The 18,693-nt window shown below is 35.1% G+C and overlaps 1 protein-coding gene across 1 annotated transcript; it reads right to left on the reverse strand.

Moving 5' to 3' along the window:
• Positions 1-10,987: 10,987 nt before the first annotated feature.
• Positions 10,988-13,777, reverse strand: LOC109187118 (60S ribosomal protein L35-like). The gene is made up of 4 exons (XM_019337269.1): positions 13,696-13,777; positions 13,459-13,594; positions 11,452-11,608; positions 10,988-11,296 (listed from the first exon to the last, which is right to left on the reverse strand). Exons 1-4 carry the CDS (start codon positions 13,697-13,699, stop codon positions 11,222-11,224), a joined length of 372 nt encoding a protein of 123 aa, XP_019192814.1. The 5' UTR covers positions 13,700-13,777; the 3' UTR covers positions 10,988-11,221.
• Between the last annotated feature and the right edge of the window lie 4,916 nt (positions 13,778-18,693).

Consider the following 18,693-nt stretch of genomic DNA (forward strand, 5'->3'; position numbering starts at 1 on the left):
TGTGCGCTAATCCAGTTTTTCATGCAAGGACTAAAAATGTGGAAATTGATTATCACTTTTTTCGGGACAAAGTTGCGTTGGGGGACTTCTTAGTCAACTTTGTTTCTACAAAAGATCAGCTAGCTGACATCTTCACAAAGCCCCTACCTGCGACTCGGTTCACCACTTTGCGAGGCAAGCTCAACGTTGTGTCTCCACCACCTTGTGCTTGAGGGGGTGTGTTAGATATGATATATTTTGTACTCTTAAATGTAACATTATATTAGTATATAGTTATACTTTGATTTAGTCAATAACTACTAGCTAATGTATAGGAATAATTAGGCTAGTCATATGAGTCTATTGTATCTCCGTGTAATCTCTGAGTTTGGTAATCAACGCAAACTATTCTCTAATCAGATGCACATGTCAAGCACCGAGAGATCCCACTTAAATCCTTTTAATTTGGTCGCAACTAAAAATTCACTCTCAAACTTAATTTTAAAATATATTTATTCTAAAAGATCATTAACACATAGGGTGTGTTTGGTTGACAGGTTTACCTCTAAAGAATAGGTATTAAAGTGATTGGTATTATTTGGTTGATAGGTTTTTAGAATACTACTATGGGTTTCAAATACCCCCTTAATTGAAAAATTCATACCCAAATAAAATAAGGGTATCATCCCCCTTCATTCTGTTATTCCTTCTCATCCCCTTTGATTAGTGCTTTTAGATTTTTGTTTTTATTTTTATGTTCATATTGGTGTTTTGGATGTCTTTATATTAGAATCAATTGTCTTGATTTTGCGTTCTTGTATTTTTAAAATTTTTATTCCCATTATTGGATCATACATATAACCAAACAAGATTATTGATAATCATTCACATTCCACCCTACTACCAAACATGCAAAATACTTTCACTAAAATCCATTACCATTATCAAGTATTTGATATTGATTCTGATTCTGATTCTGATTCTAATTCCCATGTGTGAACCAAACACACCCTAATAAATTGCCCAAAACACATCTGGCAATATGGAGAAGGCCGGATACATCCCTATTAGTTATTCATTGTTGTAATACTACTTCATGTTCATCTTAAATATATGGCATTTAAATTACACTTGTTATTTATTACCATCAAGTTCAATTGTAATGGAGATTATTTGCCCACAACATTGTTATTGTCCTAAAAGGTTAAATCCCCAACTCTAAGGATTCTTCACGCCACGACCCGACAGAGCATCTGGGAGGATATAAATTATGATAATTTAATTGAATACATAGACTAGACCCGGACTATTGTTTTCAAATTTTACTCATGTGACCAACCGAATTTCCCATGCGGACTATTTGCCAACCATATCCTATCCTATATATAATAAAGCTATATGGTCTTGTGAGAATTGAATGTTGCATTTAATTTTCACAATACCATATGACTTTAAGATGTGAAAGTCTTGTGAAAATTAAATGGGTTTTAAGATGTGAAAATTACTTTAAGATGTGAAAATTAAATGCAACATTTAATTTTCACATCTTAAAGCCATATGGCTTTAAGAAGCATGCATGCAACCCCAAAGTCCATAAGTTTGAAATTAATATATAGCATAGCTATGTGGCTTAATATTTAAGATTGTTGATGTGCATATTGAGGACTACGGAGACAAAGATGCGTTATTCGTGGATTCATCTGACACTATCCAGCAACACTCTCCAACTTAATCGACGTGAAGTAGGCTTAGTAACATTAAGATTATATTCTCGAATTATTAGTTCTCATCTTTTATTAATTACACGCTTAATTCGATAGTATTTGGAAGAAAAAAAATCAATGTTCTAACTAAGATTGTGATTTTGGTCTTTAAAGGTCAATTGTATGTTGCTACCTCTAGAGTTAGAAATCTCAAAGGTCTAAAAATTTTGATCCGTGGTGACTCTAAAATTGTAATTCAATTACTATTGTAGTTTACTAAGTTCTTAAAAATTTATAATATTAAATACTATGTACTAAATTTTTAATATAGTTTAAGATTTGTAGTAATCACCCACCTTAAATATTATTTTAATTGTAAATATATTTATGTTCATAATTTTATCATAGGAATTCACACATAATAATTATTAAATAACAAAAATTTTATATATGAATAAATCTCATATAGTGTATATTTTTATAACATATTTTCCGTGCATCGCACGGGACAAATACTAGTTATATCAATGGATGGAAGAGTGCACCATGATATATTTATTTATGATATTTTGCACGATTTATATTTTATTTCTTTTCAGTATTTTAAAAAGTCAACCAATGAGCATGACTCGTTCTTCATATCTAACGAATCGACCCACGTGTACAAGATGACTGGATGAGATTTAATCCATTAATTTAGTACAGCTTAAAATGTTGACTATTTTGTTTATTTAAAGATATGAAATCTTATGTAATGTATATCATATCCTATATTACTTGGCATAAATAAAACTGTTGTTTAATATGGTGTTGAAAAATTTAGCAAAATTGGTATTTTGAGTAATCATTTTGTGGTACAAATATTTGTGGGATTCACATTCGATTTGGGTGAGGTCAAAGTAGATTTGGAATTTGGATAAAATGGATAATGATTAAATGAGAAATTAATTCTCAAAGTGTACACATTGAATAAATTGGAGATGGGAAGACTTGTAAGAAAATTGTCTCACATTCGAAAATAGAAATGTGCTTACACTAGTATAAATACACTTCCCTTTTTGGAGGAGTTCGAATTGTATAACATAGAGACTCTCACTCTCACACGGAGTGGAAGTCAAATCTCAAAATGAGTTTGAAAATGCTTGACTTGTGCACCCACGACTTGTGTACCCATTGGCACTTTGAGGGTTGCACCCCTCAAATGTAACATTATGAAAATGTGTTAATTTTGATCAGTTTAGAAATTAATTCTTATTAATTTCATTTTATTTTTGAGAATTAACGTTGTAATCATTAGTGTTGTTAAGTGTTGAAACACAAGAAACAGTGTATATTCTCATATATTTCTGTACAAGAGAACTCCTATTTATACAAAGGTTGGAAGAGCTCCAGCCACAGGATTTGAAATTCAAACAAGAGAAAAACCACCTAACTCTAACTAACCCTTATTCATCTAACACTCCCCCTCAAGCTGGAGCATAGATGTTAATCATGCCCAGCTTGTTACAAATATACTCAACCCTAGCTCTACAGAGGCCTTTTGTAAGCACATCCGCTAGCTGATCACCAGTTCGGACATGGACAGCAGAAAGTAGCCCTTGTTGAATCTTGTCCCGCACAAAGTGACAATCTACCTCAATATGTTTCGTGCGCTCATGAAACACAGGATTGCTCGAAATGTGTATAGCGGCTTTGTTGTCACACCATAAAGGAACTGGTTTACTCACTTCTACACCAGTCTCACCAAGGATATTACACAAACACGTCACCTCACACGCCACATGAGCCATTGCTCTATACTCAGATTCTGCACTAGAGCGGGCCACAACACTTTGCTTCTTACTTTTCCACGACACTAGGTTGCCACCAAGGAACACACAATTCCCCGTCGTTGACCTCCTGTCACTCGGTGACCCAGCCCAATCAGCGTCAGAGAAGGCCTCAACCCTCACATGCCCATGATTGGCATACAAAATTCCTTTCCCAGGAGCACCCTTCAAATACTTCACAACTCGAACTGCAGCTTCCCAATGGATTTTCTCCGGATTTGCCATGAACTGACTCACCACACTCACCGGAAAGGCAATATCCGGGCGAGTGATAGTAAGGTAATTCAATTTCCCCACCAATCTCCTATACCGCTCTGGATCTTCAAGAGGCTCCCCCTCACCGGCTACAAGCTTAACACTCTGGTCCATAGGAGTCTCGCAAGGCTTCGAGCCTAAGAGCCCAGAGTCTTCAAGTAAATCTAGCACATATTTCCGTTGTGAAAGAAATATGCCTCTCTTAGAACGGACAACCTCTATTCCAAGGAAGTACTTTAGCACTCCCAGGTCTTTCGTATGAAACTTCTTCTTAAGAAAAGACTTGAGCGCATCAATTCCCGCTGCATCACCACCTGTGATTACTATATCATCCACATAGACAATTAACAAAATGCTGCCACGGTTAGAATGTTTATAAAAAACAGTATGATCATAGGCACTACGCTGCATGCCAAACTCAATAACAACACTACTGAACCTCCCAAACCACGCTCTGGGAGACTGTCTTAACCCGTACAAAGACTTCTTCAACTTGCAAACCTTCTCGTTCTCCCCCTGAGCAACAAACCCAGGCGGTTGCTCCATATACACTTCCTCTGCCAAATCACCATGTAAAAAGGCATTTTTGACATCTAACTGGTGTAACGGCCAATCATTAACAGCAGCTAGAGAAATGAAAACCCGCACAGAAGTTAACTTAGCAACCGGTGAAAAAGTCTCCATATAATCAACTCCATAAGTCTGCGCATACCCTTTCGCCACCAACCGTGCTTTAAGCCGAGCAACCGAACCATCAGGGTTCGTCTTGACAACGTAAACCCACTTACACCCAATTGCCGACTTCCCGACGGGGAGATGGACAAGATCCCAAGTCTGATTCTCTTCTAGGGCTGCCATTTCTTCCTCCATAGCAGATTTCCACCCATCATGAGACATAGCCTGACACAACGTTTTAGGGATAGACACAGAATCTAGTTTGGATATAAAGGTACGAGAAGACTCTGATAGACGACCATAAAAAACATAGGAAGAAAGCGGATGACAGCAACTACGTTTACCTTTTCGAACGGCAATTGGAAGATCAGTTGACGGAGGTTGTGGTAAGGGAGGAGCATTCGCCGTTGGCGCCACTACATCTCGGGGCCGCCTAGAATACACTTGCGTAACGGGAGGTACGACACCAGAATCAGGACCCACTGTGGGTACAGGAATAGTGATAGTATAAGTAAGAAAATCCCCTTCTATCCCCGACGACTTATCCCCGGGAACGCTATCAGAGAACACAGTTTCCTCAAAGAACGTGACGTCAGCCGAAACCAGATATCTCCCCAAATCAGGAGAGTAACACCTATACCCTTTTTGAGTTCGAGAATACCCCAGGAAGATACACTTAAGAGATTTAGGATCAAGTTTTCCCTTTAGTGGACGAACATCCTGTACAAAGCACGTACAACCAAAAATCTTGGGGGACAGGGCAAACAAAGGTTTGGAGGGATACACAACTGAATATGGGTTTTGACCACGGAGTACAGAGGAAGGCATCCTGTTGATAACGAAACAAGCAGTGTGAACAGCATCTGCCCAAAACACTTTAGGCACTTTCATTTGGAATAAAAGGGCACGAGCAACTTCTAACAAGTGGCGGTTTTTTCTTTCCGCGACACCATTCTGTTGGGGGGTGTAAACACAGGAAGTTTGATGTATGATACCATTTTGACTCATAAAGGTAGAAAAGGACTTAAGAAGATACTCTCGAGCATTATCACTTCTCAAACATTGTATAGTCTTATTAAACTGAGTTTTCACTTCAGCACAGAAGCTTTGGAAAACATCAAACAATTCACCCCTAGACTTCATGAGATACAACCAAGTACACCTAGAGAAGTCATCAACAAAAGTTACAAAATACCGAAAACCATGTTTGGACGTAACCCGACACGGACCCCAAACATCAGAATGAACTAACTCAAATAAAGAATCTACTCTATTATTTACCCGAGAAACATAAGGAACACGATGGTGTTTTGCAAACTCACACGACTCGCACTGCAAGATAGTCAAAGCCTCTAAACCAGGACACATCTTCTTGAGCGCTGGTAAAGACGGGTGGCCAAACCGACAGTGCAACTGAAAGGGGGAAACGTTGCTCACCAAACCAGTAGAGACGTTCTCGAGTGATGTAGACTGCTCTAAGACATACAGACCGTCAACCTCCTTCCCCTTACCAATAATCCTCCTCGTCAAAAGATCCTGGAACAGACAATAACCAGGAAAAAACGTAACAGAACATTTCAGGTTACGAGTTATTTGACTAATCGAGAGTAAGTTGAAGGGAAATTTTGGGAGGTATAACACAGAAGCAAGGGGTAATGAGGACGTTGCAACGGCACTACCTTTACCCGAAACAGTGGCTATAGACCCATCTGCTAGAGTAACGGTATGACTAGAAGTGACAGGCAAATATGTAGAAAGAACATTGTAATTACCTGTCATATGCTCAGAAGCCCCTGAGTCAATGACCCACTGTCGAGGCGCAGAAGAAACACATGCAACTGAATTACCTGTTTGGACAAACGTTGCGGAGGTAGGCACTTGACTGGATGGAAACTGCGAGGAAGAAGAAAGCTTCATCTGATTGAATCTAGCAAACTCCTCATCCGTCATCACCACTGTATGACCTTCTGACGTGGAAGCCGTATTAGCAGCCATTTGTTGTCTCGGCGGCTTAGGACACTGATTTCGAAAGTGTCCGGGATCCCCACAATTAAAACAAACTCGTGGGCCTCCACGTCCTCCACGACCTCTCCAGGAACCCCCGCGCCCTCTGGAGCGGTTATTACCCCCTCCTCGAGAACCATAGCCATAGTTATCACCGGTACTTCCCCCTTGGGCTACCAGAGCATTTGAATCCATATTACCCTGTGACATAAGGACATTTCTCTCCTGGAGCTCGTTTGAATCATTATTTCCTGATGCATTTTGTAGCATAGAAAATACTTGATCCAAAGACTCTAAATCCTTATTTCCTAGCAGTTGGGATCTAATAACATCATATTCTTTATCCAGACCAGCAATCCAACTAAACACAAGTAATCGGTCACGTTGTTTTGTCATTTCACCCACATCATTTGTTATAGGCATAGCAGCACACAAAGCAACAGAAATACTCTTAAAATCATAATAGTAATCTCTAAGTTCACGTCCCTTTTGACTAGACCGATATGCTTCCTGAGATAATTGGTATAACTTTCTCAAGTTACTAGTTCCACTAAACCATTTGTTCACTAAATCCCATACTTCTTTAACCGTTTGGCAGTGTTGCATAGATAAAATAATTCTCCTATCAATGCAATTAATTACACGTGACATTAATGCTTTATCAGTGGTTTTCCAGTCCTCAGCTGTAGCACCTGTAGGACACTCTTTTTCCAAATGATCACCCTTCCCCATACCATCTAAATTTACTTTAACCAAAAACTTCCATTCAGGAAAATTAGACCCATCCGGAGCCAAAACTATATCAATTAATTTAGACGGTGTGGAGATAACAGTGATATTCCTCTCTTGTGCCATTCTAACCCTTTACCCAACACAACCAAAGGCCTAAACAGCACACCAACGAAAACAGAAAAAACTTAATGGTACCAACCTCACGCAGTAAGCAGAACAGCCCCAACCTTCACAGTGCCTGTACCCGAAGACACAACCAGACTTCAACACCTCCAGATTTCAACACCTCCCACCTCCTAGAACTCAGCACGACGAGGCGAGACTGGAGCAGGAAAAAAATCGACCGGCGAAGTCGCCGGAAACCGCCTCACGCGCCGGCGCGTGGCGTCGGAGCTGCTCGGCGACGGCGGCGCGTGAGGGCGCGTGGCTGCACTGACGGCGGCCGGACTTCTTGGCGCAGCGTCGCACGTCCTCCCTCGACCTAGCCCAGGCACTCACTCTCACTAACTCGGCTCTGATACCATGTTAAGTGTTGAAACACAAGAAACAGTGTATATTCTCATATATTTCTGTACAAGAGAACTCCTATTTATACAAAGGTTGGAAGAGCTCCAGCCACAGGATTTGAAATTCAAACAAGAGAAAAACCACCTAACTCTAACTAACCCTTATTCATCTAACAAGTGTTATTTCCATATTAAATTGTCAGTTATAATTAAATTTTAGAGTAAATACCTAAAATGGTCCTTCGATTATAGCTAAATTCACAAATTGGTCCTCGACTTTCAATTTCAACCAATTAGTCTTTAACTTTGCAATTTTGACACGATTTGGTCCTCCATCTATTTGACCATTTGTTGACCGTGATCGACGATCTCCAGAAGAACCTTCAGCTCTCGTCGGAGCACGTGGAGGACTCCAGGATGACGTTGCACCGGTTCGGAAACACGTCGTCTTCTTTGCTCTGGTACGAACTCAACTACATTGAATCCAAAGGGAGGATGAAGAAAGGCGACCGGATTTGGTAGATTGCTTTCGGCAGTGGATTCAAATGTAACAGTGCGATCTGGAAATGCGACCGGAACCTTAAAAATCCGACGATGGACCATGAAATTACATATATATCCTCAAAAATCACAGTCAATAAATGGTCAAATAGACAGAGGACCAAATTGTGTTAAAATTGCAAAGTTAAGGACTTAATTGGTTGAAATTGAAAGTCGATGACCAATTTGTGAATTTAGCTATAGTCGATGGACCATTTTGGGTATTTACTCTAAATTTTAAATCATATTTAACTGCTATATTAATGTTATTATTTCTATTATCTCCTATAAATATTATAGTGCTTGACAGATGGTTTACAACAATGTTGAAAAAATTATTTTTCTACTCTGAAAATGCTCTCTATTCTCAGGAAAACTTTTGGCCACACATTCCTTATAATTCTCTTGTGTTCTACATGTTGTTCTAGTTCGCCAAGAGTAATATAGATATAAATCCAATTTATCTTGAAAAATTAATACTATAATGCTCCTAGCACTCTCGAGAGGTAGCAAATTAGCTTTATGAAAGTGCGTTACACCCGACTTGAATTTTTCTTGTTTTCGTACTTGACAGGATAATAGGGCTGACACCCAACCCGGATCACAAATGGGCATCTGACTCAGCATCACGTGGGAACCCAACGGCCAGAACTCCAACGATTAGGAATTCCAACAGGTGCCACATTTACTGTCATTGAAGCCAGCATTGAAACCCCCATTGATGAGAGAGAATTAAAGGCTTAGGCTCCCCATTTATGTCCCACGTTGTTACCGTTAGGACTCGAAGTATAAATAGGGCTCTCCTCAGCTAGTAAAGGGAGACACTGTATTTTCTATACTGAGACAAAAGCAATACAACTATTGTTACTCTCTCACATAGCATTATTATAATATTATTATTATCGGTAACATATTTACCGTCAGTACTGTTGTTACTTTGTGATTATTTTTAAATTTAAATCCCTAATTATTTATTTTTATTTTTAATAATTATCGGACTTATTCAAAACATGCATATATATGTTGCTATGACTACCCTTGATATTAGTATTTTTTTAATGCCAAAGTTTATATCAGTTGTTTTAAGACACGTGTCTTTTCTATTCATGGCTATTAGTGAATTGTTTTGACTTTATTATAAAATGGACATTTTTTCACTTTTGATCCATCAACTAACTATTGTACATATTTTATATATATATTTGGTTTATAACTATCACTTTTTTATCTCTTTGTTTTATTTTTTTTTTATTTGGTGCATGACGGTCAAATTATTATTGCATTTAATCCTTTTGATTAATTTTTCTTCTAACTTTAATCAAAATTTTTCACATAACAATCATGTGAGTTATTTGAATTTTAACAACATGTAAATCGCATAGTGACATACATTGGGTTTAGAATTAGCAATGATGAAGATGAGACATGAATGACTAGGAAACTAATCAAAAGAATCAAATGTGACATGAATTTGATAGTCATGTGCCAAATATGAAAACTGATAGTTTTGAATCAAACTTGTGAGAAGTACAATACTCAAGGGACCAAAAGTCAAAAAAAAAAAAAAAAGCTCTTATAAATTGATCAAATGAAACTATATTAGAAAAAAGAATATAATTTTGATCAAATATTTTGTCAAACATGATGGCATATTACAAGTGTGATGAACTCTTTATATTCATAGTCTACATCTTGATTGTTGTTGTTCCATACAAATCTTGAATCTCTAATCCCAAGAGTTCTCACGTCACGGTCGAACAGAGTTGGTTAAACAATTTTGATTTGATTTATGCAAGATTATTGGACCCTAATTAATTGGGAAATGACAGGTTTGGTTGGTGCATGAATATTGGAATCAATCATCATTCTGGTTGCTCATTCTTTCACTCTTTTAAGGTCAATGGAATAAGTATCACAACAAGTATAAATGTGTGGCACGTGTTGGACCAGGTTGTCTTAAACGCTGCCAATTCGTTAACATCCAAACACCTCATTTTTCTTCCTATTAAATGACTTGATCATATCGTCGGTCCTTGTTAATTCATTTATTGATTAATGTAAGCCCTCAAATTCTAAGAAACCCATTTTTCTAAAAGGCAATTATTTTGAAAAAAAATAAATATATAAATCTTAGTATCTGACACCAAGATGACATAAGAATATCACCAACAGTTTGCGAGTGAGGAACAAAAAAAAAATCATATTTTATTTCATTTTTTTTTTCCTTGTGAATTCCACAAAAAATTTACCTTCTCCTATCATCTCCCTCTTCTAACTCACTCAAATGTTTAGGATTTACGAGCCATAACTCAGGTCAACTAAAACATAACCTACTTCAGGCATAGTGCACTTATTCAATAAGAATGAAATGCTATCTTTATCTCCGTAATATTGTCTCACTTTCAAAATGGATCATATTTTCATATCACCAAATTTGCAATTCTTTTACTATTCTCTCTACATCCTTACAATACTCTCACTTTTAAAAGGAATTTCATTTTCACATCACATCAAAACAAAATAAATAAAAAATTAAAAAAAAAAATACAAAAGGCTGTCACATCTGCTGTTCGGGTTGCAAACTTGCTGCAGTTACAAGTTTGCAACCCAAACCAGTGTGAAAAAAATATTTCAGTCTAAGCATGTTAAACTACTTATAATCTATTTGAGCTCTATTAAGCAATAAGCATGTAATATAAAAAACATAAATGTGCAAGATAGGTAGAGATTGAAATTCAAGATAAATGTGCAAGATAGGTATAAATTTAGGACCAAACTACTTGGAACTTGGCAATTGCAGCCTTGCAAAGTGTTACAGAATTGATGGCAATCTATCATACAAGATTACTTCACACAAATTGAAATTAATGGTATGTTGCAAACTGATTAATCTTCCAATCAAAGTTAACATGAACACATTAACACAGTAAACAAAATTCTTGAATTCAATGTTCTAACTGATATACTCAGTTCAAAACAGAGAGAGCATAGTCCTACTCTACACTTTGATAGCATATTTCCTCAAGGGGAAATACATCTCCTTCTTCTTTTCCCTTTCTGTCTTCAAAGAAGCCTGCACACAATTACCATGTTTAAATACAAGCAAGCAATAGAAACGAGGATAATATCTGTGTGCTTATAACAACATCAACTTAAAGGTGCTCCACATACCAAACCCAATGGGCAGTGCTTCAGTAAGAGTACCCAAGATTAAGGAGTAGAAAGTACCTGGTGCTTGGTCAGACGCCGGCGGATGGCTCTGGTCTTCTTGGGGCGGAGATCAAGAGGCAAATACTTCTTGTTCTTATAAGCATTTCTAAGTGCAGCCTTCTGAGTCTGAGAAATCACGGTCAATACCTGTGCAATTGACAGCCTTACTACCTTGCTGCATCCACAAACAGATCTCCCATAAATTCCAAATTTGCCTACGAACTAAAACATGACCTCAACAAGCACTCACAAATACATTTATAATCCTAATTTAATGATCGTGACAAAACCCCAGAAATCCACCAATATAAATACAAGAAACAAGTGTGCAACTGCCAACAAGTCTGCTATTCAATGCAACTAATAATAATGGACTAAACCTTACACCAGACTCAAACATACATCCCTGATTTTAAAAATCAATCCTAATAACCCAGAAAAGAATGCTATAAAATTGTCACTAACAAAAGGTGAATAGGGTTTCACATAGAGAGTACCAAAGAAAATATATAATTCTCCTATCACATTTACCCAGATACATGCTACTCCGTGAATAATTCACATTTTGCATGACTACAATCAATTCAATCACACTGAAAACATTCACATTTTGCATAAATAACTACCCAGATACATGCTACTCCGTGAATATATGTTCACATTTTGCATAAATATAATCAATTCAATCACTGAAATACAGTACAGCAGAGCAATAGGGGATTCACATCATCATTCTGCATCTTCAAAAAAATACTACAATTTGACCTCTGATGTCATTTCCTAGCTATCTTGTGAAATTATATTCCTATTTAGAAAATCTGAATCAGTACAACTCCACTCAAATAATCAAATCAATACACTATAAAAGCAAAATCTTCGCACCACCAATTCAAATTTCAAAAATAAAAAAACCCCCCATATTTGAACTTCAGGAATCAGGAGACATTTTCCCAAGTACAAGCTACAGACTTTGCATCTCCCATTCCAAATCTTAGGAAAAGACCCAAACTTGATCTCCAACTTTCCATACTAGATTATATGAACTCTTGAAGAAAATAATATCCACCACAGATCTAAATCTTATGTTATATGCATGCAATTGAGTCGGCAAAAGCAGACACATAGAAAGAGAGAGCGCAAACATTTTTGACAGCTTATTTGGAGCACTGACAAACCTCCAAGAAATACACCAATATAAATACAAGAAACAAGTGTGCAACTGCCAACAAGTTCACTATTCAATGCAACTAATAATAATGGACTAAACATTACACCAGACTCAAACATACATCCCTGATTTTAAAATCAATCCTAATAACCCAGAAAAGTATGCTATAAAATTCTCACTAACAACAAGTGAATAGGGTTTCACATATAGGGTAGCAAAGAAAATATATAATTCTCCTATCGCATTTACCCAGATACATGCTACTCTGAATAATTTACATTTTCTATGACTATAATCAATTCAATGATTTCAATCACATTGAAAGCATTCACATTATGCATAAATAAATACCCAGATACATGCTACTCTGTAAATAAATATTCATATTTTGCATAACCGTACTCAATTCAATCACACTGAAATCATTTCAGTACAGTACAGCACAGCAATATGGAATTCACATCATCAGTGTTCAAAATATACTACAATTTTATCTCTGACATCATTTCCTAGCTACCTTGTGAAATTATATTCCTATTTAGATCATCTGAATCAGTACAACTCCACTCAAATAATCAAATCAATACATAATCCAAGTAAAATCTTAACACCACCCATTCAATTTTATTTTATTTTTTTTAAAAAAACATATTTGAACTTCAGAAGACATTTTCCAAGCAAGCTACAGGCTCCCATTCCGAATCTTAGGAAAAGATCCAAGCTTGATCTCCAACGTTCCATAATAGATTATATGAACTCTTGAAGAAACTAATATCCACCACACATCTAAATCTTATGTTAAGTGCATGCAATTGAGCCAGCAAACGCACACACATATAGAAAGAAAGAGCGCATACATTTTTGACAGCTTATTTGGAGCACCACCAGTAACCTTGGCGACGCGAAGGAGGGCGAGCTCGGCCTTGAGATCAGCCAATTGAGCCAGCAGCTCCGCTTTGCTCTTGTTCCTCAGCTCGTGAACCTTGATTCTCGCTGCATTTTCACCGCAAATCGAAACAAAATCAGATCTCATCAAAATTCATTTCTACCGATTAAATTAACAGATGCAATCAAAACAATCGTGCGAAATGTACCCATGGCTGCTGCTTCCTTAGAATTCCGAAAACCCTAGCTTGAATGCTGTGAAGGGATTAGGGTTTTTCATTTTATACCGACGAGTCCTAGTTATATAATTTGGGCCAATGACATTAAATGGGCTTGAACTTTTCACAGCAAAAAGCCCAATGATCACAACAAAACTTATTTGGAAGACGGATAATTAATGGGGCAATTGTTATGCTGTGGAACCGTGTCCACCATGCATGGTGGACACGGTTCCAAACGATGACGTTTTGCTATGGTGGACTAACGGTGCTGTTAGTAGCACCGTTTTCTTTCACCAATCAATTTTTTTTTTAATTATAAAAATTTCAAGTGACGATATTTTCACCATATTCGCACTTTCCTCTCCATCAAGTTTCCCTCACTACAGAGTTCCATCGTCACTATCACCGTCTTCATCGCCATTTTTGCGGTTTCCTCGGAGTCACCATTATCACTGTTTTCACCGCAAACCTGTGTGCAGTCCGCTTTTCTTGACATTGTCAAACAAAGCTCTACTTCTTCTTCAAACAGGAATTATGCATTTCACATTCTCACACTATGGGTTTATAGAATATAAGTATGTAGATTCAGTTTATATTTTGTGATTTTAGAGTAGAGTTTTGGACAATGATTTTGAATTTTTAGTGTCGATTTATGAACTTTAAGCAAACAAATCGTGTAAATATGAACATTATGAAAACAGAGTAAAAAGATTTTTAATATAAAGTTCAAAAGTTATGAATATAGAATTCAAAAATTATAAATATGGATTCAAAAATTGTGTGATTGTTCACATTAAAATACAGAGTAATTTCCTGTCTTTCTGTGATTCTTTTGAAATAACTATGAACATGTAGTTATGATAATTATGAATGTGTAGATTTATAATTACGAATGTATACTTCATAACTTCTGAATATAAGACAATAGCATTCCCGTCTTTCTTTGGTGCTTTTGAAATAACTATGAACATGTAGTTATGTAATTATGAATGTGTAGCTTTATAATTATGAGTGTATAGTTCATAACTTTTGAATATAGGACAAAAGCATTCCTGTTTTTCTGTGATACTTTTGATATAACTATGAACATGTAGTTATGTAATTATGAATGTGTAGCTTTATAATTATGAATATGTAGCTCATAACTTCTGAATATATAACAATGGCATTCCTGGCTATGTGATTCTTTTGATATAATTATGAACATGTATTTATGTAATTATAAATGTATAGGTTTATAATTATGAATGTATAGTTCATAACTTCTGAATATAAGACAATAGCATTCTTGTCTTTCTTTGGTGCTTTTGAAATAACTATGAACATATAGTTATATAATTATGAATGTGTAGCTTTATAATTATGAATGTATAGTTCATAACTTCTGAATATAGGACAATAGAATTCATGTCTTTCTTTGGTACTTTTGATATAACTATGAACATGTAGTTGTGTAATTATGAATTTATAGCTTTATAATTATGAATATATAGTTCATAACTTTTGAATATATAACAATGGCATTCCTGGGTATGTGATTCTTTTGATATAATTATGAACATGTAGTTATGTAATTATGAATGTGTAGCTTTATAATTATGAATGTATACTTCATAACTTCTGAATATGAATGTGTAGTTCATAACTTCTAAATATAGGACAATATCAGTCCTATCTTTCTTTGGTGCTTTTGATATAACTATGAACATGTAGTTGTATAATTATGAATTTATAGCTTTATAATTATGAATATATAGTTCATAACTTCTGAATATATAACAATGGCATTCCTGGCTATGTGATTCTTTTGAAATAACTATGAACATGTAGTTATGTAATTATAAATGTATGGCTTTATAATTATGAATGTATAGTTCCTAACTACTGAATTTAGGACAATAACATTCTTGACTTTCTTTGATGCTTTTGGTATAATTTTGAACATGTAGTTATGTAATTATGAATGTATAGCTTTATATTTATGAATAAATAGTTTATATCTTCTTAAATATATAACAAAAGGCATCCCTAGCTTTGTGTGATAACTTTATAACATTTTTATTTACAGCAATGGAGCGTGATCTTACCATCAAAGAAATTGTCAGGACAACAAGAAAAAGAAAAACAACGAAGGCAGTATTGGATTTGCAATCTGTTGAGCCATCCCAACCACAGCCTGAGCCCTGAGCGACAGAGCAGTGGTGAGCCAGCTAGAGAAACAAGATAAAAAAAAACAATACATGACAGGGCACAAAGAAGCCATGTAAAGACTTCAACAAGGGAGCAAACAATTACACGGAAGAGACACCGAGCAACCAAGAATAAATAGGGAAAGTCAAACTATTTCAATACAAGGATGGGGCCCAAACTAATGTTCGACCTTGTTCAACGGCTATCATCATAGCAGAAACAAGCTGTGATTGATATCTGATTTGGAGGACTGCTACATCTTCAACTTTGCACCAACGAATCACATTTGGTGAAATACTTGCTAGAAAGATTTAACCTTTTCAAATGTGACTTTGTATTGGAGGATGATGTTATGCACATAGACGAAGAAGATGTGGAGTACACATTGGGGATCCCGCGAGGGCAGAAGGATGTTGAGGAGTGATCAAAATCTGAAGAAAAATCAAGCCCCGAATACACAAATCTGATAACTGCATGGAGGCAGCGATGGAACATCTCCATAGGGTCACCAATAACAACCCAAATGTCAGATGTTATGGTGAATAGGGCAGACCATGGGGATGAATTCAAAAGAGATTTCATAGTCTTCACAGTTTCCTGTATGCTTCGAGAAAACTAGATTAGGAACGCCAACTACCGAGTCTTGAAGTCATTGATCAACGTTGGGGAGATTAAGGACTACAATTGGTGCCGCTACACGTACACCTCTCTTATTAATTCAATTGAGTCATACAAGGAAAAAACTTTAAGATACTTCGTTGGTCCAATGACATTGATACTGGTAACTTCTTATTATGAATAAAGCGTCTTTAATTTAATTGACTGAATTTTATGCAATTCTAAATATATAGTTATGAAGTTATAAATATAGATACATGAAATTTGGAAAGTCAAGTTATTAAATTCTGAATATAGTATTTTTGAAATTGTGAATATATAGTTTTGTAATTATGGATGTATATATAGTTATGTAACTAGTATTGTACCGGTGCGATGCACGGATATGACTTATGTTAAGTAATGTTACTTAAATATTAACATATATTATAAATTGTAAATAGCAACATACTTAATAATAAAATAAAAATAATATACTGATGTTTTCAATGACTTCACATTGGGATAAATGTACACACTTTTATTTGTAAACTATATTTGTTTAATTATTGTAAACTAATTGAAGAGTTATTTTATTTACATTAGAATGTTTGGGCATTTATATCTCTAACATATTGAAATTAAACCATCACAATGCAAAAAATCAAATCAATCAATTTAACTATATAAAAAAAAAAAAACACTCACCAATGTTACTTAAATATTAACATATATAATAAATTGTAGATATTAACATACTTAATAATAAAATAAAAACAATATACTGATGTTTATATTCATTATTTATTTATTTATGCATTTATTTATTTATTTATATTCAGTATTTAATTACATATATTAAAAAATAAGATGGCTCTTTCTAATGTAAAAAGATGTTGTTGCGGCTCGTAGTTGGTGTAAATTATGATTTATTTGCATCCTTCAGATTGCAAAGCTTCGAAAACAAATTTGTCTAGAACTTTGTTATAGAGAGACACAGAGAGGATATAGTGGTTTCAGTTTGACGACTATGGAGACAATCTGAAGAAGCAAAAGCAGCCCAGAGACTTCATGGTGTGCTCTGCATTCAATGTCCCTCTCATTTTTCATTTGCAGGTTTTGTTGTTCACCTATAAACATAATTGTTCATCATCATCTACACTATTTTGAACCAATTGCTCATCATAATCCAAAATTATCCTATCATTTTTAATTTATAACAGAATACATATTACTACATCATTAAAAACTCACCGTCATCATCACCTTCAACATCAATACATACGCCGCCGTTACCTTATCCGACTACACCGTTGGTCAACACCGCCACCGTCTGCGCAACAGAACCGCCGGACTCACCATCAGCTCTGTGTGTGTGTGTGCGCGCGCGCGCGCGTAGAGAAAGATGAGGAACAAACGAAGAACAAAAACAGAAGTCGATGAAGAGATTAGGAAGATGTTGATTAGTATATATATTGGGAAATTCGTGTGTACGTATATGCTTATATATTAGGAGTAGGAGTTAGAATACTAAGTAGGTTTAGAAAGATAATGATGATCATTGGGAAATGTGTGTGTGTGTGTGTGCTTATTTATTTATTTATTAGTGTTGTAACATATATAACGTACATATATATATATATATATATATATATATATATATATATATATATATATTATTAGGGCGTAATAATATATTTAATTTAATATTTAATATTTAATATAATAATAATAATGATGTAATAGAAGTAAAATTGTATTAGAAAGTAATAATTTAATATAAAACTTTACCAATAAATGTGAACACAATAAATGCATTTATATTGCTAGTCTCATTTGACCAATTGTTATTATTATTATTATTATTTTTATTTTTATTATTACTATTACTATTACTATTACTATTACTATTACTATTACTATTACTATTACTATTATTATTATTATTATTATTATTAAATAATAAATTATTATTAGACAAAGTTTAGTATTGTCACAATTATGGGGAGGGTTTAATAAGAATAATTAGTATTATTAAGTTAAGTACTTATTGTGTTTATTATTATTATTATTATTATTATTGGTAAGTAATTATTGTTATATAATTATTAGACAAAGTTTAGGATTGTCAAATTATGGAGAGGGTTTAATAAGAATAAAGTAATTAACCAAAACACGTTCATGGGATTGTACTGGATG

The sequence above is a fragment of the Ipomoea nil genome, unplaced genomic scaffold, assembly GCF_001879475.1.
Source record: "Ipomoea nil cultivar Tokyo-kokei standard unplaced genomic scaffold, Asagao_1.1 scaffold1416, whole genome shotgun sequence".
Lineage (NCBI taxonomy): Eukaryota > Viridiplantae > Streptophyta > Magnoliopsida > Solanales > Convolvulaceae > Ipomoea > Ipomoea nil.

Coding starts and splice junctions, on each gene's coding strand:
- LOC109187118 (XM_019337269.1), bottom strand. Junction 11,609..13,458: donor CCAAATAAGCTGTCAAAAAT/GTATGCGCTCTT, acceptor TTGTGGATGCAG/CAAGGTAGTAAGGCTGTCAA. Junction 11,297..11,451: donor GGCGTCTGACCAAGCACCAG/GTACTTTCTACT, acceptor AATTGTGTGCAG/GCTTCTTTGAAGACAGAAAG.